General features: G+C 44.1%; 1 protein-coding gene across 4 annotated transcripts in view; it reads left to right on the top strand.

Moving 5' to 3' along the window:
* Positions 1–24,195, top strand: part of SPECC1L (sperm antigen with calponin homology and coiled-coil domains 1 like) — an 82,445-nt gene that overhangs the window by 31,516 nt on the left and 26,734 nt on the right. For all 4 annotated transcript variants that reach the window (XM_077293743.1, XM_077293757.1, XM_077293750.1 and 1 more), the window contains exons 3-5: positions 19,030–19,174; positions 19,530–21,109; positions 21,196–21,403. In XM_077293743.1, coding sequence (XP_077149858.1) covers positions 19,030–19,174; positions 19,530–21,109; positions 21,196–21,403 — 1,933 coding nt within the window. The remainder of the gene's footprint in view (positions 1–19,029; positions 19,175–19,529; positions 21,110–21,195; positions 21,404–24,195) is intronic.

Here is a 24,195-nt window from a genome sequence, read left to right as displayed (position 1 = left end):
GCCCGCTCCTGTTGACTAGTTAAATGCCGCTGTCAAACTCTGACAGCGGCATTCAACAAGCGCAACCGGCCGGAAATGCGCACACCGGTGACCCCTGTCACGTGATCGGGGGTCATCTATTTGTTGGCATGACAACCAGAGGTCTCCTGAAGACCTCTATGGTTGTTGATGGCAGATTGCTATGAGCGCCACCCTGTGGCCTCTCACTGTGGAACAGCTGTGTGATCCTTTACTAATAATTGTGGTCTGACTTTAACTTGAGATTCTACTGTGGATCTGATTGTATGATCCCCAAGTGATAAAATCATTCACATGTCACTATAGTCACTGAGTCATCAAGTGATCTTCTGTGGATTTTCTGACCACAAATAGTAAAATAGGAATCCGTCATATTTCTGTGCGTTGTTTTAAAAGGTGACCCAATCTGTGGACTCCAATCTCCATTAAAATAATTATAGATGAAGAGATCTATTGATGTGTATTTGTACTTGTACCCAATAGTGGCTTAATAACTGTAAGTGAAGAGAGTTGTATTTTTTGGGGTAAATCCTTGCCCTGAAAGGATACACGGGCTGTACACGCTCTTGCACTTTTGTCACTAAGCCATCTTAAGTGTTTTTCCTTTTAAAATGATTAAAAGTGAAGTTTAAAGTTACGTTTCACTTAATAATCTTGATTAGGGATCTTTAATCTTTAAGAGCTCTGATATATATATATATATATATATATATATATATATATATATATATATATATATATATATATATATATATATATATATATATATATATATATATATATATATATATATATATATTATACACACACACACACACACACACACACACACACACACACACACACACACACACACACACACACACACACACACACACACCCCTGCTACGTACAAACAATCTGTATAAATTGCCACATTTTTAAATTTCCTTCTAGGCATGTGATTAATTGCATTACCCGAAAGATCCTCAGAATATGCAACATCCATGCAGCTTTAAGGTACCTTCACACTGAACAACTTAACAACGATATCACTAGCGATCCGTGACGTTGCAGCGTCCTGGATAGCGATATCGTTGTGTTTGACACGCAGCAGCGATCTGGATCCTGCTGTGACATCGTTGGTCGGAGCTAGAAGGCCAGCACCTTATTTTGTCGCTGGATCTCTCGCTGGATCGGTGTGTGTGACACCGATCCAGCGATGTCTTCACTGGTAACCAGGGTAAACATCGGGTTACTAAGTGCAGGGCTGCGCTTAGTAACCCGATGTTTACCCTGGTTACCATTGTAAATGTAAAATAAAAAAAACACATACTCACATTCCGGTGCCTGCATCCGCTTCCCTGCACTCCTCCTGCATCCTGTGTCAGCGCCGGCCGGCCGTAAAGCAGAGCACAGCGGTGACGTCACCGCTCTGCTTTGGCCGGCGCTTACACAGGATGCAGGAGGAGTGCAGGGAAGCGGACGCAGGCACCGGAATGTGAGTATGTGTTTTTTTATTTTACATTTACAATGGTAACCAGGGTAAACATCGGGTTACTAAGCGCGGCCCTGCGCTTAGTAACCCGATGTTTACCCTGGTTACCTGGGGACTTCGGCATCGTTGGTCGCTGGAGAGCTGTCTGTGTGACAGCGCTCCAGCGACCACACAGCGACGCTGCAGCGATCGGCATCGTTGTCTAGATCGCTGCAGCGTCGCTAAATGTGACGGTACCTTTAGGCTATGTGCACTTGTTGCGGATTTTGGTGCGTTTCCGCAGCGTTTTTGGACTCACGGAATTGCATCAAATCTGCAGTGTAGTGCACAACCAATGTTAGTCAATGGTAAATTGAGAATTGGTGTGCACATGCATGTCAATTCTTTTTGCGGATCTGCAGCGATTCTGCACCCATTATTGTCAAATCCGCAGCAAAACCGCAGGTTTAAAAAGATCTGCGATTTTGCTGTGGAGTTGCGTGCGAAAAACACAGTTCGGGAGGGGGAAGAGTGTGTGGGTGGAGACTCTGCGTGTCCGTCTGCTTGTGTGTGTGCGGGTGTGTGTGTGTGTTGTGGGTCTGTGTAGGCAGGAGGCATCGTCTAATGGTTCTACTGCTCCCATCCGGCTATGAATGCTGTGACATATGACAGTGACAGTGTTGCCAATGATGGGACAGTAGTCCCATCAGACGATGCCTGTGTTCAATAGTAAAAAAAAAAAACATACAACATACAGTACATACTCACCAATCACCTAGTGCCCGACGCCCTCATTCTCCTGTAACTAAAATAAAATAATAAACCAACCTATACTGACCTTTCCGCCGTAGTTCATTTAATAACGAGTGTCCCACGACAATCTCCCGTGTAGAACAGTGACATCGGGAGATGTCACTGTTCTACAAGGCCCTCCCGCATGCACTGAGCGGAGGTAATCCACCGCGGTGTATCAGTCCGCCGCCAGCAGAGAGGTCACCTGAATTCATGCTGTCACAGGCAACGCTGGTGTGGGAAAATTCTCACGCAGCGTTGCCGTAAAGCGAGAGCCTGAACTGCGGTAACCTCTTCAGTGATGCACTGCAGGAGCCATTACCTCATGTAATGACCTCCTGTCAGTGCATCACGGGAGGCCTATAGAGCGGTCACATCTCCTGATGCGCCATTTCTGGGGCGGCTGTGAGCTGGTGTGTGTAGCCTTGGAGGGGGGGGGGCAATTTCCATGCCCCCTTCTTAGGCTATTAATATCAGCCCGCAGCTGTCTGCATAGCTTTTTCTGGCTATTAATTATAGGGGGACCAGACATCGTTTTTTAACAGCCAGTAAAGGCTAAATATACAGCTGCGGGCTGATGTTCATAGCGTGGGAAGATCCATGGGTATTAACCACTTCCTAGGCTATAAACATCGGCCCCCAGTAGCTGGCTTTCCCTCTCTGGCACAGAAAATTGCACGGGAGCCCACGCCATATATATATATTTTTTTAAATTAAACGGATATTGCTTTTAAGGCCGGGGTCACACTTGTGAGAAACTTGCACGAGTCTCGCACCTCAATACCCGGCACTGACGCCAGCAATCGGGACCAGAGTGTGCGGCTGCATGTATTTCTATGCAGCTGAACTCTCCGGTCCGAGTGCTGGCGGCAGTGCCGAGTACTGAGGTGCGAGTTTCTCGCAAGTGTGACCACAGCCTAGCGCAGATAGTGTGTGTGTCTCTTTAACTCTTCATGTACCATTTTATTATGTTTTTTTACTAAACATCGGGCTTGGTATTTATCTATCTAGAGATATATCTAATCTATGTATCTGTGTGTGTAAACATTATTCTTCATTGGAGTATGTAAAAGAAGAGGTTGGACAAGGAAATTACATCACAATTTTTTTTTTTTGTTAAACAATATATCTTTATTTAGCTTACAAAAACATATACAAATCCACATGAAAAAACGCATGAAAATCCGCATAAAGCGTGGATTTTTAATTGCGTTTTCTGCCAAGAGATGCAAAATCTGCGCAGAAAATTCCACAGGAAAATCCGCAACGTGTGCACATACCCTTAGAGCTGTGCAGGTCCTAGTGGTTTTTTTTGCCTTTTGCACCAATGAGACTGATCAGTGTCGGGCTGAAGGAGAGAATACTTAGTGATCAGAAAGGACACTGTATCATTGTTTGCCTTGATCATAGAAAGCTGCCTCCACACTATAAGACATGCACTTTTTAGGCTACGTTCACATTTGCGTTGTGCGCCGCAGCGTCGGCGCCGCAGCGCACAACGCAAACAAAAACGCGGCAAAACGCATGCTAAAACGCTGCGTTTTGCGCCGCATGCGTCGTTTTTGCCCGCAAGTTGGACGCAAAAAAAATGCAACTTGAAGCGTTTCTTGCGTCCAACGCTTGCGGCCATGCGGCGCAAAACGCAGCACAACGCATGTCCATGCGCCCCCATGTTAAGTATAGGGGCGCATGACGCATGCGGCGCCGCTGCGGCGCCCGACGCTGCGGCGCTGACCGCAAATGTGAACGTAGCCTTATCTAGATTTTTTTCTTGCTAAACAGTGTCTGAGTATAATAACCTATATACCAAGCCAACACCCACAATTCATGATACAAATCAGTGAAACAACATGGAGGCGTGCAAGGATGTATAGGGAGGTTCAGTGAAAGACAATGAAAATCATACCAGAGAAGAAGCACTAGTAGAACCAATAATACTTAAAATAAAAAACTTTATTGAAATCACGATAAAACATGTACGGTAATCTGAAAATATTGAAAATTATACAGGGAAATGACAATAGTAAGCCAAAACAACGATGGGACCACGGTGGTGTAGCAGGCAAAGTGAGTAAAGATCGTCAGGCCAAGTAAACATGACAGTCTGCTCAAAAGTGCAAGTGCATTGTGCTACAGAGTATATCAATGTAAAATAACAGAATAATTCCAAAAGTGGAGAAACACTAAAAGCACAAGAAATCCATAAAGGCTAGCAGCCATACATAAGAAAAAGTGCAAGAACGAAAGTCATTAGCATAAAGTGCATAAAGACCTGAGAAATTGCCTGCAATACTGTAGAGCCACCCACCCCAAATCGCATTTTGGCGTAGTGCCTTTTTCCGGGGGTATGGCATCAGAGGAAATGATGGGCTTTTAATGTGTGGGGATCCAATCCGGGCAGCTATGTGTGGAAGATGTGACGCTGCTCCACAGCGGCGCATGCGCAGTCGACCACTCCCAAGCCTGCACATCACTGAGAGTGTCATCGGATGGGAGAGCCAGCGTCACTAAGCCACACCCACAGGGGGTCACGTGGACAGAGCCATGGACGCAAGCCCAAGCAGAGCTGAGATAAGACGTCGTCGGCGATGCCCAGCAACGGGACGCAGACTTGCATGCGCACAGAGCAAATGCATACTTGCAAGACAAAAAGTAAGGATACGACAGTGACTGAGGTGAAAGCAATTAAAGGGATTTAAAGGGGACAATACCTAATAAATGTAATGACACCTGAATAAAAGGGACGAATTAGAAGGATAATACCAAGACTAATTGAATAAGTGAAACAAGCATTATAGTCCTGGAAATAACCTAGAAAAATGCACAAAAAGACTAGGAACAGTGTATAAGTGAAAAACAAAGTACATGAATATATCACAGGAAAACCTATGTAGAAGTAATGCACATTATGTATAAAACATATGTACACCAAAAAGTGACAAAATATTCATATTAAAATCAATGGAACAGATAAAAATGAAAATTAAATGCCGTCCTTTCTTTAAATAATAGAATCAAGAACCCGCAGTAAAGATTGCGCCCAGAAAAGGGAGTGAGAAGACCAAAATCCATGATTAACTATATAAAATAGAAAAGCATTTAAAATCACAACATTATACAAAAATAAGAAAAGAAAAATGAAAGTAAAAAATAAAGGTAAAAAGATGCCAATTAAGAAACATGAGCCAGGTGATCAAAGAAAAGGGGCAAAACTCAACATTTCATTAAGGCCTTGTGGTTGTATAGTCCTGAGCCTCCAAATGCACCGAGATTCCCTCTGTGCCAAAAGGCCACCCAAATTACCGCCCGAAGGTTGGAGACTATCTGATCTACCCCTTTAATTCTAAATCCAGAAGGATCACATGAATTATGCAACTTGCAATATCGAGGAATTGTTTTAAGAGACTCGACATTAGCCTCCTTGGCAGCCACCAAAATGTCACGGACATGTTCATGTACCCGGACCTTAAGGGTACGTGTCATGAGGCCCACATAAATTTTATTGCAAGGGCATGTCCCATGATATACAACCATAGTGGTTGAACAGGAGATTGTTTGGGTGATCAAAAATTCCTTGCCATCAGAAGATGAAAAGTGATTGGCACAAGCAATATTTGGACATGCAACAACATTGAGAACTATGGGGAGCAGACTCTGCGGAAAAAATGGGGGAAGGCTTAACAGCTGTTAAATAACTCCTAAGTAGTTGATCACCCAGATTTTGTGACCTCCGAGCTGTAATTGAGGGTCGAGGTGGTAGGTATTGCCTCAAGATAGGATCGGTAAGAAATATGGGCCAGTATATAGCCACTGAATCCTGCATCTCTCAAACGTGAATGATACTGAATCACCAGTCTTACCTGATTGATTTTAGTAGTAGAATAGAGAAGTTGGTGTCTGTCAGCAATGCGCTGACGGCATCCGTTACATAGCGGCACTAACGCTATGTAACGGATGCGTTAGCGCACCCTTTGACTGCCATTATGTAGTGCATCGCTAACGCATGTCCTAATCGGCATGCGTTAGTGATGTGCCGTCATTCTGTGACGGACCCTCAGACGTGGTCTGCAGCATTTTCGGGTCCGTCACCGCTAGCACAGATGAAGCATCTGCGCTACCGCGATCGCATAACGCGATCTTTTTCGGCACTTGCGTTAACGCAGTTCGTTTAACGCATGCGGTGAACGGACTGCACTAACGCAATGTGAACCTAGCCTTAGCCTTGTTCTAGGCCTTTTTGATGCTCCTCTTGCTATAACTCCGATTCAAAGAGCGATTTTTCATTTCCTCAGCATGGATCTCAAAGGCTTCATTGGAAGAGCAAATCCTCTTGATGCAGAGAAACTGGCCAGTAGGAACGACATTAGTCACATGGGGTGGGTGGGATGATGATGCATGCAGTACAGAATTGACCGCAGTCTGTACAGAAGGCATTGGCAAGCAACATGTCATCCATACCCCTCTCTACCAGGGCATCTAAAAAATCAATCCGATGAAAGTCAAATTTGTAAGAGAGATGTATATTAACCCCTTTCTGCCATCTGACATACTATCCCGTCGAGGTGACCTGGGACTTAATTCCCAGGGATGGGATAGTACACCATGTGCGATCAGCCGTGCTCACGGCCGGGTGTCAGCTGATTATTACAGCTGACATCCGGCACATTAACCCCCGGAACACTGCGATCAAACATCGCAGCGTTCGGCGGCATGGGGAAGCATCGCGCAGGGAAGGGGGCTCCCTGCGTGCTTCCCTGAGACCCTTGGAACAACGCGATGTAATCGTGTTGTTCCGAGCATCTCCTCCCTGATGGCCGCGGGGGGGGCCTTCTGGGTCCTGCAGTGGCTTGCAAGCGCCTGCTGAGAGCAGGCATCGGCAAGCCTCCTGCACTGCCTGTCAAATAAAGAAAAAAATATATATACAGTACAGACCAAAAGTTTGGACACACCTCATTTAAAGATTTTTCTGTATTTTCATGGCTATGAAAATTGTACATTCACACCGAAGGCATCAAAACTATGAATTAACACATGTGGAATTATATACTTAACAAAAAAGTGTGAAACAACTGAAAATATGTCTTATATTCTAGGTTCTTCAAAGTAGCCACCTTTTGCTTTGATGACTGCTTTGCACACTCTTGGCATTCTCTTGATGAGCTTCGAGGTAGTCACCGGGAATGGTCTTTCAACAATCTTGAAGGAGTTCCCAGAGATGCTTAGCACTTGTTCGCCCTTTTGCCTTCACTCTGTGGTCCAGCTCACCCCAAACCATCTCGATTGGGTTCAGGTCTTGTGACTGTGGAGGCCAGGTCATCTGGCGTAGCACCCCATCACTCCCCTTCTTGGTCAAATAGCCCTCACACAGCCTGGAGGTGTGTTTGGGGTCATTGTCTTGTTGAAAAATAAATGATGGTCCAACTAAACGCAAACCGGATGGAATAGCATGCCGCTGCAAGATGCTGTGGTAGCCATGCTGGTTCAGTATGCCTTCAATTTTGAATAAATCCCCAACAGTGTCACCAGCAAAGCCACCCCCACACCATCACACCACCTCCTCCATGTTTCACAGTGGGAACCAGGCATGCAGGGCCGTATTTAGAGTTTCTGCTGCCCTAGGCACTTTTCGTGCTGCCTCCCCCACTGGTGAGTATGACTAATGCAGACACTGTCGGCAGTGACTTGGGCTACTTTCACATCAGCGATTTTTACCATTCGTGGCCGATCCGGCAGTTTTTCTGCATCTGCCACGTAACGCATCACTTACGGCAACACTGCGTTCGGTCTCATTCATTCCCTGTGGGACTTGCGGACATGTGCCGCACTTGCAGTTTTGCCGCGATCCGGCAAATGCGGTACTTGCAGCAACGGAAAAAAACGCTGCTAGCAGTGTTTTTTGTCTCATCGTAAGTGTAAAACCGCAAGTGCTGCACCTGTTCGCAAGTCCCATAGGGAATCAGTAAGGGGTCCAAATCTATGTATATGCCCATGTAGCTCTTTCAAAGACAATTCCAGCAATATTTTTATATGTTCAGTCCATTCATCTGAAATCATTTTGCATACATATGCAAATGAGGGAGTAGATCTGTTACTCCAGCTCTATACCCCCTCAGTGCTGTATTATATAGTATATAACACAGCCACATAGTATATAAGAGCCACGTAGTATATAGCACAGCCCACACAGTATATAACAGCCCACGTAATATATAGCACAGCCCACGCAGTATATAGCACAGCCCACGCAGTATATAGCACAGCCCACGCAGTATATAGCACAGCCCATGCAGTATAGATCACTGCCCACGTAGTATATAGCAGCCAAGCAGTATATAACACAGCCAGGCAGTGTATAACACTGCCCACGCAGTATATAACACAGCCCAGGCAGTGTATAACACTGCCCACGCAGTATATAACACAGCCCAGGCAGTATATAACACAGCCCACGTAGTATATATCACTGCCCACGTAGTATATAGCAGCCAGGCAGTATATAACACAGCCCACGCAGTATATAACACAGCCCACGTAGAATATAACAGCCCACGTAATATATAGCAGTATGGGCACCATATCCCTGTAAAAAAAAGAATTAAAATAAAAAAAGTTATATACTCACCCTCCGGCGTCCACCGAAGCTATCCCCATGCGCGAGATGCTGCCGCCAGCTTCTGTTCCCAGTGATGCATTGCAAAAGTACCCAGATGACTTAGCGGAGACCGCCAAGTCATCTGGGTAATTTTGCAATGCATCACTGGGAACGGAAGCTGGCGGCAGCATCGCGCGCATCGGTGGACGGCGGAAGGTGAGAATAGCACAATTTTTAAATTTTAATTATTTTTAACATTATATCTTTTTACTATTGACGCTGCGTAGGCAGCATCAATAGTAAAAAGTTGGTCCGGGATGGGGCGACACACTGGTACTGACAGCTCCGCACACACGTACAGCTCCACACAGACACACACATACATACAGCTCCACACACACACACACACACACACACACACACACACACACACACACACACACACACACACACACACACACACACACAGCTCCGCTGTTTGCACACACATACAGCACCGCACAGACACACAGCCAGCTCCGCTGCCAGCACACACACACACATACAGCTCTGCTGCCCGCACACACACACACACACAGCTCCGCTGCCCGCACACACACACAACTCCACACACACACATACAGCACCGCACACACACATCCATACAGCTCCGCGCACACACACATACAGCTCCGCTTCCCGCGCACACACACACACATACAGCACCGCTGCCCGCACACACACACAGCCCCACACACATACAGCTCCGCACACACACACACATACAGCACCGCAGACACACACATACAGCTCCGCACACACAGAGCTCCACACACATACAGCTCCGTGCACACACACAGCTCCGCTGCCCACGCACACACATACAGCCCCACACACACAAACAGCACCGCACAGACACACACATACATACAGCTCCGCACACACACAGAGCTCCGCAGACACACACACACGCATACATACAGCTCCGCACACACAGACACACACATACAGCTCCGCGCACACAGAGCTCCGCACACACAGACACACACATACAGCTCCGCGCACACAGAGCTCCGCACAGACACACATACATACAGCTCCGCACACACAGACACACACATACAACTCCGCTGCCCGCACACACACACATACAGCTCTGCACACCAGCAGTGGCAATGTTTGCTCCCAGGACCCAGATAGAGTGAGTGGGGGTGTACTATACCCCACCCCCACCACTCACTCTCTGGGTCCGTCTGCCGGGAGGAAAGATCAAACAGATATCATACATTCAGGGCTGCTGTGTTTGCACGACTCCTCCAGCGTCAGGCACTACAGGAAGAAACGAGGCTGAGGAATGTGAGGGAAGGGGTGAGGACCGTGAGGTGAGTCACAGACAGCCGTGCAGCAGCAGGCAGCGCGCGGGCAGGAGCCAGGAGGGAGATGATTACAGACAGAGACAGTACACTACTTACTGTGTATGTACTGCTCTACTGTCTGCGAGTCCTCCAGCTCTAGGCCAGCAATGTGTGAGTCCAGGACAGGACCGAGGGTCGGACCACAGGGCGCTGCCCCTCCACCTCAGCAGTCACATTCCGGCCGGGCACCAGTGAGGGGGGTCACTGTGTCTCAGCAGGGGTAGTAGGGAGAGTCGGCACCAGCACCACGTGTTCTGGCTGCCGCTCTGCCGCCCCCTGTCTTCAGGAAGGGACCCACAGGACTAGTATTAAAAAAAAAAAACTTGCTCAGGTGCCGCCCCCCGCCTGTCCCCGCCCTAGGCACGTGCCCTCAAGTGCCTAGTGGCAAATACGGCCCTGTAGGCATGTAGAGTCCATCCGTTCACCTTTTCTGTGTCGCACAATGACACAGTGGTTGGAACCAAAGATCTCAAATTTGGACTCATCAGACCAAAGCACAGATTTCCACTGGTCTAATGTCCATTTCTTGTGTTCTTTAGCTCAAACAAGTCTCTTCTGCTTTTTGCCTGCCCTTAGCAGTGGTTTCCTAGCAGCTATTTTACCATGAAGGACTGCTGCACAAAGTCTCCTCTTAAGGGCTCCTTTCCACTTGCGAGAAATACGTCCGTGTCTCGCATGTGAAAACCAAGCTCTGGCGCCGCCACTTGGGAGCGGAGCGTGCAGCTCCATATGTTGCTATGCAGCCGCATGCTCCGCTCTGGAGTGCCGGCGCCAGAGCTTGGTTTTCACATGCGAGACACGGACGTATTTCTCGCAAGTTGAAAGGAGCCCTAACAGTTGTTGTAGAGATGTGTCTGCTGCTAGAACTCAGTGTGGCATTGACCTGGTCTCTAATCTGAGCTGCTGTTAACCTGCGATTTCTGAGGCTGGTGACTCGGATAAACTTATCCTCAGAAGCAGAGGTGACTCTTGGTCTTCCTTTCCTGGGGCGGTCTTCATGTGAGCCAGTTTCTTTGTAGCGCTTGATGGTTTTTGCCACTGCACTTGGGGACATTTTCAAAGTTTTCCCAATTTTTCTGACTGACTGGCCTTCATTTCTTAAAGTAATGATGGCCACTCGTTTTTCTTTACTTAGCTGCTTTTTTCTTGCCATAATACAAATTCTAACAGTCTATTCAGTAGGACTAACAGCTGTGTATGAACCAAACTTCTGCACAACACAACTGATGGTCCCAACCCCATTTATAAGGTAAGAAATCCCACTAATTAAACCTGACAGGGCACACCTATGAAGTGAAAACCATTTCTGGTGACTACCTCTAGAAGCTCATCAAGAGAATGCCAAGAGAGAGTGTGCAAAGCAGTCATCTAAACTAAGACATATTTTCAGTTGTTTCACACTTTTTTGTTAAGTATATAATTCCACATGTGTTAATTCATAGTTTTGATGCATTCAGTGTGAATGTACAATTTTCATAGTCATGAAAATACAGAAAAATCTTTAAATGAGAAGGTGTGTCCAAACTTTTGGTCTGTACTGTATGTATAGTTCCAATAAATACATTTCTCTATGTAAATAAAAAAACAAACAAAGTACACACATTTAGTATCGCCACGTCTGTAACGGTCTGACCAATAAAACTGTCCCACTAGTTAACCCCTTCAGTGAACACCGTAAAAAGAGGCAAAAAAAATGCTTTATCATCATACCGCGTAACAAAAAGTGGAATATCACGCGATCAAAAAGACGGATATAAATAAATGGTACCGCTGAAAACGTCATCTTATCCCGCCAAAAATGAGCCGCCATAAAGCATCATCAGCGAAAAAATAAAGTTATAGCCCTCAGAATAAAGCGATGCAATAATAAATTGTATAAAATAGTTTTTATTGTATAAAAGCGCCAAAACCTAAAAAAATTATATAAATGAGGTATCGCTGTAATCGTACTGACCCGAAGAATAAAACTGCTTTATCAATTTTACCAAGCGCAGAACGGTATAAACAGCCCCCCCAAAAAAGAAATTCATGAATTGCTGGTTTTTATTCATTCTGCCTAACAAGAATCGGATTAATAAGCGATAAAAAAATGTAATGTACCAATAAAAGCGTCAAGTCGTCCCACAAAAAACAAAACCTCACATGACTCTGTGGACCAAAATATGGAAAAATTATAGCTCTCAAAATGTGGTAACGCAAGAACTATTTTTTTTGCAATAAAAAGCATCTTTTAGTGTGTGACAGCTGCCAAAAATAAAAAAACCCTATAAATAGTAAATCATACCCTCTTCCCCCACCCTTTATCACCACCTTAGTTAGGGAAAATAATAAAATAAAAAAAATATGTTTTTCTATTTTCCCATTGGGGTTAGGGTTTGGATTACATTTATGGTTGGGGGTGTGGTTGGGGTTATGGTTGGGATTAGGGTTAGGGGTGTGTTGGGGTAAGGCGTGTGGTTAGGGTTAGGAGTGTGTTGGGGTTAGGGTTGGAGTTAGAATTGGGGGGTTTCCACTGTTTAGGCACATCAGGAGCTCTCCAAATGCTACATGGCATCCTATCTCAATTCCAGCCAATTCTGCGTTGAAAAAGTAAAACAGTGCTCCGTCCCTTCCGAGCTCTCCCGTACACCCAAACAGGGGTAACAGCGTACTCAGGACAAATTGTACAACAACTTTTGGGGTCCAATTTCTCCTGTTACCCTTTGGAAAATACAAAACTGGGGGCTAAAAAAGTAATTTTTCTGGAAAAAAAAGGATTTTTTTTAATTTTCACGGCTCTGCGTTATAAACTGTAGTGAAACACTTGGTGGGTTAAAGTGCTCTACAACAAAAGAGAAAAGAAACATGCACAAACGCAGGGATCACCGAGACAGTATATAGTATATAAACAAATAACGTTTTATTTAATGTCTTTTAACCACACAACTGGAATTTAAAAACATCTAAAAACATAAATACAGAAAAATACACCCAAGAACAAGGGCAGTGTGCAAGGATGAAATCTTGCCAATGGAAGAGGACAATCCCTCACCAAATAACCTCAAAGAATCGTATAATTCCCCACAAACATCAATAAATCATATTTTACCTCCAAACAGCCTATTGATTATGGATTGGTACCCAATGTAGATATAAACCATATAATATAGTATAAAGTGCAGTTATGGTGCTAATATAACGGGCATCAAGAACACATGTAGCTAAATAACCCATAACATGTAGCTAAATAAAAGCACAAATAACAGTTTGGCACCAAATCTAGATAGGAATCTCAGTGGATTCACAGCATGATTGAGCAAAAAGACCCCAAAGGGTTAATCAGGGGGGGAAAAAAAAAAATTACATTTACCCAACAAAATAGTTCCAAATAGGCCAGCTCACATACTGCATAGGGCTGAGGGGTTTGAGGCAAAAAGAGGGAAAGTCAACTCCAAAATAGCCCACCCCACGGCTCTGCGTTATAAACTGTAGTGAAACACTTGGTGGGTTAAAGTGCTCACCGCACATCTAGATAAGTTCTTTAGGGGGTCTACTTTCCAAAATGGTGTCACTTGTGGGGGGTTTCTACTGTTTAGGCACATCAGGGGCTCTCCAAACGTGACATGGCGTCCTATCTCAATTCCAGCCAATTTTGCATTGGAAAGTCAAACGGCGCTCCTTCCCTTCCGAGCTCTGCCATGTGCCCAAACAGTGGTTTATCCCCACATATGGGGTATCTGCATACTCAGGACAAATTGTGCAACAACGTTTGGGGTCCAATTTCTCTTGTTATACCCTTGGTAAAATAAAACAAATTGGATCTGAAGAAATTTTTTTGTAGAAAAAAGTTAAATGTTCAGTTTTTTTTTTGTTTCAATAAATTTTTATTTAAAAACTTAGAAAACCAAGTTTAAATTTAAATCTTTTCCTGTTCAAGATACTATAGAATAACAGATTCACAAACATAACTACAACTATTAAAAGGGGGAAGACAAGACAAAGACAGGGGAAGGGAAAAGTGCATAGGATTTATCAAAATAATATCTGAAAATTACATCAGCAAGCAGTCTCCGTTAGATGAAACAATTACATAAGTCATCCTTTATCATAACTCTTTACATGTTTTAAACATTTCACAATTGATTGTGGGGAGAGTCTCAGAGCCTGAACAAGTCAGGTATCTGAGTGATGTTATATCCAAGGCTGCCAAACCTTAAAGAAAGAGTCCCACGTATCATTTCTTGTTGCTTCTATTCTTTCATACAACATATCGTTCATTTTTTTTTTCACCGTATGAATAGACAGAGAGGGTGATTTCCACTGTGCCGCGATATGGATTTTAGTAGCCATACATAAATAGTTAATTAACTTCTGAAAGCTTTTCGAGATCTGGGGCGGTCTGGCTCCTAGTAAAAGGATAGAGTGATCTAGATCAACTGGTCTTTCAAACGTCTGTGTGATTAAGTGTTTAACCTTTTCCCAAAGTCCAGTTACTACCGTACATGACCACCAAATATGTTTCATGTCACCAGTTATTCCACAATCTCTAAAACAATCTCCCGAGATATTAGGGAAGATGGTGATTTTTTTCTGGAACATAATAGATTCTATGTAGTAGCTTTAAGGAGGTCTCCACGAGAGAGGTCTGATGGCTACCCCTTGAAAGAGCGTCAGAGTTTTGGATTAGTGGGGTATAATTCCATCTAAATAAGGTTGATCTACTGGCTGTCAGATTAATACCTAGATATGTTAAATAGTTCTCATTTTGTATGAACCCAAAGTGGGATGCTATATTGGTTTGTTCTGTTTTAGAAAAATTAACAAATAAGGCCTCAGACTTGTCAATGTTAATCTTTATCCCTGATATTTTCTCAAACTTTTGGAGAAGTGAAAACAAGTGTGGAAGAGTAGTGTGTGAATTTATTAATGTTAATAAAAGATCATCTGCTGACTTTATTATTATTATTATTATTATTATTATTATTATTATAATACATTTTTATAGCTCCATTTATTCCATGGCGCTTTACATGTGAATACGGGGCAAATATAGACAAATACATTAAACATGAGCAAAAAACAAGGCACACGGGTACATAAGGAGGGAGGACCCTGCCCGCGAGGGCTCACAGCCTGCAGGGGAAGGTTGAGGATACACTAGGAGAGGGTAGAGCTGGTTGTGTGGCAGTTCAGTAGGTTCAGGATCACTGCAGGCTGTAGGCTTGTCGGAAGAGGTGAGTCTTCAGGTTCTTTTTGAAGGTTTCTATGGTAGGCAAGAGTCTGATGTGTTGGGGTAGAGAGTTCCAGAGTATGGGGGAAGCACGGGAGAAGTCTTGGATGCGGTTGTGGGAAGAAGAGATAAGAGGGGAGTAGAGAAAGGAGATCTTGAGAGGATCGGAGATTGCGTGTAGGTAAGTACCGGGAGACCATGTCACAGATGTATGGATGTACTTTATATTGATCTCTGATATTCTCAGGCCCCAGAATATTCTGATCTCTTCGTATTGCTTCCGCAATGGGTTCCATTGCTAATGCAAAAAGGGCCGGCGATGAAGGGCCGCCTTGTCTGGTGCCCCTTTGAATATTAATCGGGGTGGGGTGTGTTGATGGGAGCTTTAAATATGCTATTGGACTATCATACAACAGTTGAAGACATTTTATAAGTTTAGGATAAAATCCAAATTTTAAAGGAACCGCAAATAAATATGGCCAGGACACCAAGTCAAATGCCTTCTCAATATCTAAAGCGGGTAATAGAAACCGTTTTCGTTGCTGGTTAGATGTATGAATAATATTTATTGCTCTTCTGATATTATCAGGAGCTTGTCACGTAGGTATGAAGCCAACTTGATATTGCTAGATGAGGTGGGGAAGGAAGTTATTAATCCTAATAGTCATGATGGACATGAAGATTTTTAAATTCATGTTTAGGAGGGATATGGGTCTGTAATTTTTTGTAAGGAGGTGATCTTTCTTTGGTTTAGGAATTTAGTTTCATGTGCTACGTAAAATTCAGGAGGCAGCTGGGAGCCATTCAGTAGTGAGTTAGAGATTTTTAATGTGTGGTGTCAGCACGTCACTGAATTTTTTTTTAATAATATATTGCTGTGAGGCCATTTGGGCATGGGGCTTTTCCTTTTTTTAAAAATTTTTGATTGTGTGAGCTATTTCTTCAGATCTGTCTAGGTGAAGTTGCTGTGCTGCGGACTCAGTTAATTTTGGTAGATGTAATTTGCCAAGAAATGACACCAATGCGGAAGGAGAGGGTAATTGTGGGGCGGAATATAATTTCTGGTAGTAGTCATTGAAGGTGTTATAAATGACCTCGGGGTGAGCCGAAATCTGACCTGTAGGATCCATTATAGCGGATATGTTCATTTTATTTTTTTTCAAAAACATTCCAGTAATTTCTGTGAAACACCTGAAGCGTTAATAAACTTCTTGAATGTGGTTTTGAGCACCTTGAGGGGTGCAGTTTTTAGAATGGTGTCACACTTGGGTATTTTCTATCATATAGACCCCTCAAAGTGACTTCAAATGTGATGTAAAATGGTGTTGTAAAAATGAGAAATCGCTGGTCAACTTTTAACCCTTATAACTCCCTAACAAAAAAATTTGGGTTCCAAAATTGTGCTGATGTAAAGTAGACATGTGGGAAATGTTACTTAAGTATTTTGTGTGACATATCTCTGTGATTTAAGGGCATGAAAATTCAAAGTTGGACATTTTTCGCCAAATTTTCGTTTTTTTTCACAAACGCAAGTAGTGTCAAGGAAATTTTACCACTAACATGAAGTACAATATGTCACGAGAAAAGAGTGTCAGAATCACCGGGATCCATGAAAGCGTTCCAGAGTTATAACCTCATAAAGGGACAGTGGTCAGAATTGTAAAAATTGGCCTGGTCATTAACATGCAAACCACCCTTGGGGGTTAAGGGGTTAAGCTGATTATCATTCAGCTCATGAAAGACTGCAACTCAAAAGGTGTACCCCGCTAGAATCAGGAAAATGTTGATGTAGCGGGCCCAAGATACGACCCGCTCCATCGACGAGCCCCAATCCGACGAGAGTAGATCCCTCTCCCACAGCCCCAGGAACAGATTTGCGTATGAACGTGCGCACGCAGCACCTATGGCTGTCCCCTAGAGCTGTAGGTAGAAGGACCCATTAAACAAGAAAAAATTGTGAGTCAAAAGAAAATTCAGTCGCTGTCATCCTTACTTTTTGTCTAGCAAGTATGCATTTGCTCTGTGCGCATGCACGTCTGCGCCCCGTTGCTGGGCATCGCAGACGATGTCTTACCTCGGCTCTGCTTGGGCTTGCGTCCATGGATCTGTCCACAGGACCCCTGTGGTCGTGCCTTAGTGACTCTGGCTCTCCCATCCGATGATGCTCTCGGTGATGTGCAGGCTTGGGAGCCGTCTACTACGCATGCGTCGCTGTGGAGCAGCGTCACATCCTCCACACATAGCTGCCCGGATTGGCTTCTCACATATATTAAAAGTCCATCATTTCCTCTGATGCCATACCCCCGGAAGAAGGCACTATGCCGAAACACGCATTGGGGTGGGTGGTTCCACGGTATTAACAGGTAATTCCTCAGGTCTTTATGCAAATGACTTTCGTTCTTGCACTTTTTCTTATGTATGGCTGCTAGCCTTTATGGATTACTTGTGCTTTCAGTGTTTCTCCACTTTTGGAATTATTCTGTTATTGTACGTCGATATACTCTGTAGCACAATGCACTTGCACTTTTGAGCTGACTGTCATGTTTACTTGGCCTGAGGATCTTTACTCACTTTGCCTGTTACACCACCGTGGTTCCATCGTTGTTTTGGCTTACTATTGTCATTTCCCTGTATAATTTTCAATATTTTCAGATTACCGTACATGTTTTATTATTTTTTGTTCTGCTAGTGTATAAGGGTATGTTCCCACGGTCAGTAATTTGCAGCGCTTTGGACGAAGAACATGTCAGCTCCGTCCAAAACGCTGCCGGCTTTTGAATGCAGGTGATTCCGCATGTGTTAATTGAACTGTGTGGAATCACCACGTCCTATACATTGGACGGTGATATTTATCTTGCGGAGACTGACCGTCTCCGGAAGATAAATAGACATGCTGCTGTCTGGAGAGACACTCTGCATGTCCGTTTACGCAGGGAAGCCGTAGGGGTCCATGCACGCATAGTGTAGATGGGATTTCTTGAAATTCCATCCACTATGCTGTTACATCTGGATGCTGCAGGTTAGACGTAAGGTCTACTATTTTTGGCCGCCTGCAAATCTTCGCTTTGACGCTGCCAGGTACTGGCCGTACCCGCCTGCGCTTTACCGTGACTTTAAGCAATGGAAGCCGTTGTTGGGTGTCTACCTCATTAGCTCTGCAGTGGCTTCTTCAGGAAAATGGTATTAGTTCCCTCACTCTTTTGTGACTCTGTAATTGCATGTCATAGAACATGAACAGTTTACATTATATACGGCTCCAGCATAGGAGATGGGGTCTGTTTCTATTGCCCTACAACTTTTGTGTGCTGTATGTGTAATATAAAAAAAATACTTTAGTCCTTGTAATAGCATTTTTGAAATGACACATTCATGATATGGTGTGATGAGGCTTATGGGACATTTTTTCTTCACGTTTTAACCTTATTTTTTTAAGGTTATAAAGTCATGAATTTACACAATTCAGTCTTACACATGTAAATTTATATTGTCTTGTGGTCATAGCTTTACGTGACAGAACAGTCAGTAAATGGAAATCTAATTGTTTCTATTTTACCTCACTCCTCTTCAGGCTAAAAGTAATGATGACCTCCTAGCTGGAATGGCTGGCGGGCCAACAAGTAATGGTGTGAAGGTTAAGAAAAGCAGTGCCATATCAAATCCCAGTTCTGGAGCAGCAATGAGTGGGTCAGATAGCAAAACAAGGAGCAACACAGGTAGGACTATATCAATTAACACCGTGATATACTCTTGATTGTTATTAGAAACTGTTAAAGGATTTTTCCCAACATTGAAAATGTCACACAGTTGAAATTTCCCGTTGGAATTCGGGGACACTACTGCTCCATACATTCTCTATGGGACTGCTGGAGATAATAGAGTACAGTGCCTGACTTTTTCCGGCAGTCACATGGAGACTGGATGGAGTGGTGATGTGCTCATTCTCAGCATTCCAGACCCCTGTCCTCTAGATGAATTGAGGTCCCAGTAGTTGGACATACACCAATGTTAGCATCTATCCTGTATATTACAATGTATGTAATCATTGCTCTTTTTTTAAACTCTGTAAAGGGAGCACGAGCACCAAAAGAAGTAGTTCCTCGGGGACCAAAGAAGCAGGATCATCTCGAGAAAGAGTACGTGAGCGGTCACGTCTGAATGCAAGTAAAAAAACCCAGAGCTCAGGAGTTACTATAGGAGAGACGTCTGCCCCAACTAAACGCTCTCGAGCCCGTGCAGAGTCTGATGTTCTTCGTATGAGCAAATCCAAATCTGACAATCAGATCAGTGATCGTGCTGCTCTTGAATCTAAGGTAAAGGACTTAGTAAGCCTGGCCAAAAGTAAAGATGCTGAGATTTTGCTCCTTCGCACAGAGCTGAGGGACATTAAGACACAATTAGGAGAAGATCTTTCTGACAAGAGTCCTGAAGAAGCCCCATTAGTGCAGTTGCAGGAGCAGAATGCTGTGGTACGAGAAGAATTGCAGCAGTTGAAAAATGAAAACCGCATGCTAAAAGACCGCCTAAATGCATTAGGTTTTTCATTGGGTCAGCAGCTAGATGTTACAGAGAAACTGTTTGGCTACCAATCAATGGATATTGCTACTGGAAGCCACAGTGACTGTGGTGGAGGAACTTTAGCCTCATCCGTGGAGGGCTCTACACCAGGCTCAATGGAGGACCTCTTGAGCCAGGATGAGAGTACACTGACAGGAGAGAGGAGAAGTAGTTCCATGGATAATTTGGACAGTGAGTGTAGTGAAGTTTACCAGCCTCTCACCTCAAGTGATGATGCTCTTGATGCTCCATCTTCATCCTCTGAGTCAGAAGGTCTTCCTAGTACTGAGCGCTCCCGCAAAGGTAGTAGCGGAAATGTAAGTGAGGTATCTGTAGCTTGTCTTACTGAGCGCATACATCAAATGGAGGAGAATCAACATAGCACAGCTGAGGAGCTACAAGCCACTTTACAAGAACTGGCTGATCTACAGCAGATAACACAAGAGCTGAACAGTGAAAATGAGAGGCTAGGAGAAGAAAAGGTCATTTTAATGGACTCCCTTTGCCAGCAGAGTGACAAGCTAGAGTTGTTTAGCCGTCAGCTGGAATATGCTCGGGCACTTCTTGATGAGCACCATGTGTCTTACTCTCTAGATGAGGACTTGAAGAGTAGCCGTTATTTAGATCTAGAGCAGAGATATATGGAATTGGCTGAGAGTGGCCGTTTTGAACGAGAGCAGTTGTTGGGTGTTCAGCAACATTTGAGCAATACTCTCAAAATGGCAGAGCAGGACAATAAAGATGCACAGGAGGTCATTAGAGCCCTCAAGGAGAGGAACCACCACATGGAGCGCATTGTTGAGGCCGAGCAACATGCCAAACAGACACTTGCTGCAACTTTGGAGGAATACAAAGTTTCCCTAAATGCTGAACAGGCCGAATGTTCACGTCTCAAAACCCAGCTGGAACAGGAAAAGCAACGAGTGGCAGAGTTGTACTCTATACACAGCTCTGGAGATGCATCTCATATCCAGAATCTACTGGAAAGTGTGCGTTCCGATAAAGAAAAAGCAGAAACTCTGGCCGGGAACCTACAGGAGGAATTGCTACATTTACAGAGTGACCTCAGACGAATGCAAGATGCCTATGAAAAGGTGAATTGATATAAAAAGGATATCTTATTTTCAGCAATGAATTGCACACAGTTGATTAATTTTTCTGTTCTTAATGGTCTTTATAGCTGGAAGATGAATATAGAGCATTCCGTGAGGAGGCACAAAAGCAGGTGTCGGAATTGACCCTGGCACTAGATAAGGTGAGGAGTGAGCTGGAAGAAAAGGAGACAGAACGCAGTGACATGAAAGAGACCATATTTGAACTGGAGGATGAAGTTGAGCAGCACCGAGCTGTCAAGCTGCATGACAACCTCATCATTTCAGATCTTGAGAGTAAGTGTCTTGCATTTTTCCCAGCAGATGGCGATATGACACAACCCATGTTACAAATGCATGCAACATTCAATTGCAGCTGCAGTGAGACAACTCTGCCCCTTGCAAACTAAGGAATATAAGGGTATGTTTCCACGTTGAAAATAGCAATTGGATACTATAAAACTTAACCTTTAATAAGTTCCTTAAAAATGCACTTAAAACTACAGAAAATGCCAAAACAAGGGGGGAGGGAAACCCTAGTGAGAATAAGTGCCCTAATACCCAAACACAGAATTGGAAGACTGACAAATGATAAACGACAGTAAACATTAACAAATTGACAGTGCTAATTGGTCTCTGAACCAGTGATATCACCATCAGATAGACAAAGACAGTCTCTACTGAGGTGAAAAAAAGGTTCTCTCTTAGAGCACTTTACAGAGATCCAGAGTAGAAGACACAGCCCTTGATTGGGCAGGTATAGGGAATTTGTTGATCAAAGTTGCATACGAGGTAAATTTCAATAAGGGCTGAACCCCTGTCTATTACGATAAATGCAGCCCTGTATCTGTTTATTACGTGTATACATACAATACCCTGCAATCCAATCTAAGAGTCTAGCAGCTTGTGTGACTCCAGACTCTAATATTGTGTCAAGAGGCTTGCTTCACAGTACATGTGACAATTATCAATAAATTATTAGCTTCTCATAAGCCCCATGGGGCTGCTAGACTCTTAGATTGGATTGCAGGGTATTGTATGTATACACGTAATAAACAGATACAGGGCTGCATTTATCGTAATAGACAGGGTTTCAGCCCTTATTGAAATTTACCTCGTATGCAACTTTGATCAACAAATTCCCTATACCTGCCCAATCAAGGGCTGTGTCTTCTACTCTGGATCTCTGTAAAGTGCTCTAAGAGAGAACCTTTTTTTCACCTCAGTAGAGACTGTCTTTGTCTACCTGATGGTGATATCACTGGTTCAGAGACCAATTAGCACTGTCAATTTGTTAATGTTTAATGTCGTTTATTTTTTGTCAGTCTTCCAATTCTGTGTTTGGGTATTAGGGCACTTATTCTCACTAGGGTTTCCCTCCCCCCTTGTTTTGGCATTTTCTGTAGTTTTAAGTGCATTTTCCTGTGCTGCCGAGAACAATGGGAGCCTATGCGCACTGAATGCATTTATTACCGATCATATTTAGTGCTCATCAATGAGTGGAACAAGCTGCCACGAGAGGTGGTGAGTTCTCCTCCAATAGAAGTCTTCAGAGGCTGGACAGACTTCTGTCTGCGATGGTTTAGTGAATCCTGCACTGAGCAGGGGGTTGGACCAGATGACCCAGGAGGTCCCTTCCAACTCTTAAGGCCCCGTCACACATAGCGATTTACCAACGATCACGACCAGCGATACGACCTGGCCGTGATCGTTGGTAAGTCGCTGGGGAGCTGTCACACAGACAGCTCTCTCCAGCGACCAACGATCAGGGGAACGACTTATCGTTGAAACTGTCTTCAACGATGCCGAAGTCCCCCTGCAGCACCCGGGTAACCAGGGTAAACATCGGGTTACTAAGCGCAGGGCCGCGCTTAGTAACCCGATGTTTACCCTGGTTACCAAAAAAAACAAACCGTACATACTCACCATCTGATGTCCGTCAGGTCCCTTGCCGTCCGCTTCCTGCTCTGACTGAGTGCCGCCGTACAGTGAGAGCAGAGCGCAGCGGTGACGTCACCGCTGTGCTGTACTTCCACTTTCACTTTGCGGCGCTCAGTCAGTGTGGGAAGCAGACGGCAAGGGACCTGACGGACATCAGATGGTGAGTATGTACTGTTTGGTTTTTTTACATTTACGCTGGTAACCAGGGTAAACATCGGGTTACTAAGCGCGGCCCTGCGCTTAGTAACCCGATGTTTACCCTGGTTACCAGTGAAGACATCGCTGGATCGGTGTCACACACACCGATTCAGCGATGTCAGCGGGACCTCAACGACCAAAAAACGGCCCAGGCCATTCCGACACGACCAGCGATCTCACAGCAGGGGCCTGATCGCTGGTACGTGTCACACATAGCGAGATCGCTACTGAGGTCGCTGTTGCGTCACAAAACTTGTGACTCAGCAGCGATCTCGCTATGTGTGACGGGGCCTTAAGACTCTATAATCTGAGACTGGAACAGCCTGTTAAACGGGCTATTAACGACCACCGGTCCACAGTCAATTAATGCGGCTCATCACAGTGTAAATTGATCCAGATGCAGCTAAGCCTCATAGAATGGGGGGAAATTTTCCATAGCCGTGCAAACTGCAAATTTTTGTTTGTCGTGAACTTAGCCATAACATATTTTTGTTTTTCCATTAAAATTCTGTCATAGAAAACACACAACAAAAACAATCCTAACAAGCACAGCCACCCATTGATGATGGACATCAGACATTCATTACTATAGCAAGTTTTCAGTCCAGTAATACTGCTGAAGAGGAAATAATTCACTGACAAAAAAAGTCTCTAAATATGCCAAACACCACATGTTAATGCTTTAGAAGAGAAAGTCATATAGATGCAGAACCAAAAATGTCACCTAAATACAATGCATGAAATGGTTTTTAGTGATGCCATGTCAAGCCAAATATGTAAAAAATAAAGGAGGATAAAAGTTTGCAAAAGTAATTTTAAATAGTTTTGACTATTTTGAAGTCTTGTGTTTGTTTTCTGTCACTCTAGAGGCTTAATTGTCCTAATTACAACCCTTCATGAGTAAAGTGACTTTTTAATGACATGGTTACAGACAGCCTTTAGGTGGCATC

Source organism: Ranitomeya variabilis, chromosome 1, assembly GCF_051348905.1.
Source record: "Ranitomeya variabilis isolate aRanVar5 chromosome 1, aRanVar5.hap1, whole genome shotgun sequence".
In the NCBI taxonomy this organism is placed as follows: Eukaryota; Metazoa; Chordata; class Amphibia; order Anura; family Dendrobatidae; genus Ranitomeya; species Ranitomeya variabilis.
The sequence above is the reverse complement of the archived record's forward strand: the minus strand, read 5'-3'. Positions and strand labels throughout refer to the sequence as shown.